This window comes from Triticum urartu, chromosome 2A (assembly GCF_056163025.1).
Source record: "Triticum urartu cultivar PI428250 chromosome 2A, HENAU_Tu73, whole genome shotgun sequence".
NCBI lineage: Eukaryota > Viridiplantae > Streptophyta > Magnoliopsida > Poales > Poaceae > Triticum > Triticum urartu.
Genome location: NC_141874.1, coordinates 610,223,589 through 610,227,904, shown reverse-complemented (window position 1 = coordinate 610,227,904; position 4,316 = coordinate 610,223,589). Strand labels below are relative to the sequence as shown.

General features: G+C 48.7%; 1 protein-coding gene across 1 annotated transcript; it reads left to right on the top strand.

The window, feature by feature from the left end:
• The first annotated feature begins 296 nt into the window (after window positions 1-296).
• LOC125539152 (uncharacterized) lies at window positions 297-2,540 on the top strand. The gene is made up of 2 exons (XM_048702525.2): window positions 297-557; window positions 2,149-2,540. Exons 1-2 carry the CDS (start codon window positions 414-416, stop codon window positions 2,377-2,379), a joined length of 375 nt encoding a protein of 124 aa, XP_048558482.1. The 5' UTR covers window positions 297-413; the 3' UTR covers window positions 2,380-2,540.
• The last annotated feature ends 1,776 nt before the right edge of the window (window positions 2,541-4,316 follow it).

Genomic DNA, 4,316 nt, shown 5'->3' with positions numbered 1-4,316 from the left:
CAAAAGATTTTATCCCTCTGGCGCAGGTGCTCTCACGCAGCAAAGAAAAATCAACTTAAATCGCGGTGTACGCGCTGCCGTTAACACTTTCCTAATTACTCCCTCCGTCCCAAAATTCTTGTCTTAAATTTATCTAAATACGGATATATCAAGTCACGTTTTAGATTAGATATATTCATATATAGACGAATCTAAGACAAGAATTTTAAAACGGAGGGAGTAATTTTTTAGCCAATCTTTCCTAATTAATTAATCATTATCATTTGCCAAAGTTTGCTGCAAGCCTGCGAATATATATATCCCTCGGCACCTAGCTGCTCTTTCCGAAGCACCGGACCGAACAAAGGCAGACACTCGTATTTGTTTAAGGTTGGTGCCGGGCGAGGTCGATAGAGGCGGAGAAGAAGGCGGCCATGGAGGAGGCGAGAGGGAAGCAGACGACGGAGGGGGTGGCCGCCGATGTGAGCCTGAAGGATCTGTCCAGGAGGCTCGACGACTTCGCCAAGGAGAGGGACTGGGAGCAGCACCACAGCCCAAGGAACCTTCTGCTCGCCATGGTTTGCATCCTCTTTCTTCCTCTCTTTCCCTCTCCTTCGTTTGTTTCTGCCTGGCGCTGATCCTCTCTTTTGTCGGGTGTTGATCTTTCTGTGTTTTGTCAACACGTAGTCCATCCGAAATCTTAGGATTATTCTATTAATTTTCCTTTCGTTTTGTGCAAAGTTTCGATTTCTTACTCATGGTATCACAGGCTACTCTGTTTTTATCGAAATGGAAACTGATGCACAGCAGGCGCGTTTTAACTTTTATTTTAGGGCGTGACACTTCCAGATTATAGTTGCTCCAGAATTTGGTTTGTAGACTGCATTTGAGCCCAAAGTAAATAGTAACTGTGGGGATTTTTTACACCTAGGAGAATTATTTGTTTATTTTTGTACATTAGATCCAATGTTGTTTTTATGGCTCTCTGGACCCTTGATGGTGGAATTCCAGAAGGTGTGTATTATAATGTGTTCGGTCTTTGACTACTGTAGACGCATATTTAGCTGCAATTGCAAGTCTCAGGACTCAGGGTGCATTGTATCCGCTAGTTAGTAGTCAGAATCTTTTCATTTATTTATTTTAAAATATTGACAAGGCAGCATCGATATTTGGAACAACACATGCACATGATCTAACAATGTCTTCATCAGTTTAAAGTATTGAGCTGCTTCTAGGTTGCGCTAGTACTACTAAACAACTAAAGGCAGTAACGCTTCATTCTGAAGCCATCACAGGTCATTCTTGACCAATCCTTTTTTTGTATGTGTTGTGGTGCGCTCCCTTTTGACCAACCATTCAATGAGATTACTTTGCACCTGATATTTGCTAATTGTCGTAGCTAAATATTCTTGAGATCTATCCATTTTGTTCTTTGCCAGTAATTCGTTGTTTGTGGACGGCGAACATGTAGCTTTGCAGTGGTCACAGTTCACCTCAGATTCTCGTCTACCTCGGACATGTACCACATGATCATCAGATATTTTTTGGAGACTTGTAGGATGCTGGTCAAGCAACTAATTTTCTCATAACTCGTGGGTCGTGGCCAAGAGTGCAGCTTTCATGCTTTGCATCTTGAATGCCACGTGGTGCAACGTATGATGACCCGTCGGAACGAATTTCCCACGTCAACCGTCAAAACGACGCAAGATTCCGGTGTCCAACGTGTTTATACCGGTACAATTCAGACTAGCCAATACCCCTGTCAACTTCTCACTGAATTTTCTGAAGCAGGAATGTGATTCAGTGCCAAGCTTTTCTATTCCGTGAAAGCACGCACTCCTGTTCCTGTCTGAAGGCCAAGGGAAATCTGGTCTTGCAGAACTAATTCTGCACTATACTTTGCAGTTCATCTATCAGCAATGAGATGCTTATGTTGATCCATGCTTTAATAGCATCGGCAGATGCTGTTCACGTGTTGTTCTGTCACCGTGTTCGGTCCGTCGAGGACGGACTCGAGCACCACTAGACATTTTGCAGGGCGCTGTAGGATCAGGCTTGGACCGGATCAGAGAACTTTTTTCTATTTTCATCAGTAGTACGATACCATAGAGCTTGCTTGATCGGTTACTTTCTGTACTTGTTCTTACCTGAAAATATGTTGCTGTGCAGGTCGGCGAGGTCGGGGAGCTATCGGAGCTGTTCATGTGGAAAGGGGAGGTGCAGAAGGGCTTGCCGGGCTGGGAGGAGAGGGAGAAGGAGCACCTCGGCGAGGAGCTCTCCGACGTGCTGCTCTACCTCATCCGGCTCTCTGACATGTGCGGCGTCGACCTCGGCGACGCCGCCCTGAAGAAGATCGTGAAGAACGCCGTCAAGTACCCGGCGCCGTCAAAGAGCGCCTGATGAGCAAACGCCTAATATGATCTGCAGAGGCGTTGTCTACTTTTTTAGCAGTTTGATGAAAAAGTGAAGTTGCGGCAAACTTGTCGTCGGTTGGATCAAGTTAAATTGTGATAGTTTCATTTTTGTGGCGTACGCGAGACAATACAAGTTACTACCCTGAATTTGCGCTGGTCTGTGTGGTTTTCTTGCCTGGGTAGAATGCCCGAAGCCTGAAGTGGTTGCGGGGAAGATATAGTTAGGGCGTGTTTGGTTGCCCGCATCGAGCCCAACCAGACCCATGCGATGCAACATTTTTTTGGAGATGGGCTGTTTGGTTGCACGCATATATTGTTGGGCCTGCATAGCACGGTTCTTAAAGCATCTCTGGGTCTGGCTCATTGAAAACGTTTGAATCGATAGTTTCTTGCGGGCCAGGCCCGAGCGATGCTCTCGAGCGCACGTGGGTGGCTTGGCTCGTACTCCCTTCGTTCGAAATTACTTGTCGCAGAAACGGATGTATCTAGACATATTTTAATTCTAGATACATCCATTTCCGAGACAAGTAATTCCGAATGGAGGGAGTACGTGTTTACAGATAATCACCTCCCTAACCTTTCCCAATTCCTCTCCTCTCTGAGCACCTCATCTCTGAGCACACCCTCGCCTACTTCACTCGCCGCCCCAGTTGCGCCTCACGCCGCCGACGCAGGCGCGGGCATCCCATCGCCGGACCTCCGCCGAACTCGCCCTCGCCGGATCCGTCCGCCGGGCCCGCCTCGCCGCGATGGCCGCATCGCTCAAGGCGTAGCTGACAATGGCATGCCTTCGGAGACCAGTGGCGCCGGCGCCACCGTCAATGTCGGAGCGCGTACAATGGTGGGCGGTGGTGCTCGTCAACATCATGCTCGTGCACGCCGGGCAGAGCGTGGCGAACCTCCTCGGCAGGATCTCTACGACCAGGGCGGCGACAGCTTGTGCATGTCCACGGTGGTTCAGTCCTGCGGCACGCCGCTCGCCATCCCGCTGCTTCTTTACTTCGGGCGCCGCCCAAAGGCCACCACGACCGCGGTGACGCGCCCGCCGCTCCTCAAGATCTCGGCCATCTACGCCGGCCTGGGGATCCCCCACGCGGGCGACAACCTGATGTACTCCTACGCGTTGCTCTACCTACCACTGTCTTCTCCTACTTCCTCAACAAGCAGAAGTTCATCGCGCTCATCCTCAACTCCGTTGTGCTGCTTGATACGTCTCCAAGGTATCTATAATTTATGAAGTATTCATGTTGTTCTTTTACCATTCTTGGGTGTTTTACAATCATTTTATAGCAACTTTATATCATTTTTTGGGACTAACCTATTGACCCAGTGCCCAATGCCAGTTGCTGTTTTTTGCTTGTATTTTACATCGCGGAAAATCGATATCAAATGGAGTCCAAACACCGCGAAACTTTACGGAGATTTTTTTTGGACCAGAAGGAACCCATTGGGCCAGAGCTGCACCTGGGGGGTGCCCCAGGGGGGGCACAACCAACCAGGGCGCGCCCAGGTGGGTTGTGCCCACCTCGGTGGCCTTCCACACCCCTTGTTTGCACTATAAATTTCCAAATATTCCGAAACCCTTTGCGGTTAACCTAGATCAGAAGTTCTGCTGCCGCAGGGCTCTGTAGCCACCGAAAATCAATCTAGACCCGTTCCGACACCCTGCCGGAAGGGGGGAATCATCTCCGGTGGCCATCTTCATCACCCCGGCGGCCACCACGACGAGGAGGGAGTAGTTCACCCTCGGGGCTGAGGGTTTGTACCAGTAGCTATGTGATTAATCTCTCTCTCGTGATCTATATCATGGACTTTGTTAATATAGTCGGATCATATGATGTTTCTCCCCTCGATACTCTTGTTGTGATGAATTGAATCTTTACCCTTTGAAGTTTTGTCTTGTCAGATTGAATATTCAGAGAT

Bases quoted from the DNA above. Each gene is read 5' to 3' on its own strand.
- LOC125539152 (XM_048702525.2), top strand. From the start codon at position 414: ATGGAGGAGGCGAGAGGGAAGCAGACGACGGAGGGGGTGGCCGCCGAT. The intron at 558-2,148 runs GTTTGCATCCTC...GTTGCTGTGCAG, and splicing joins GGAACCTTCTGCTCGCCATG to GTCGGCGAGGTCGGGGAGCT.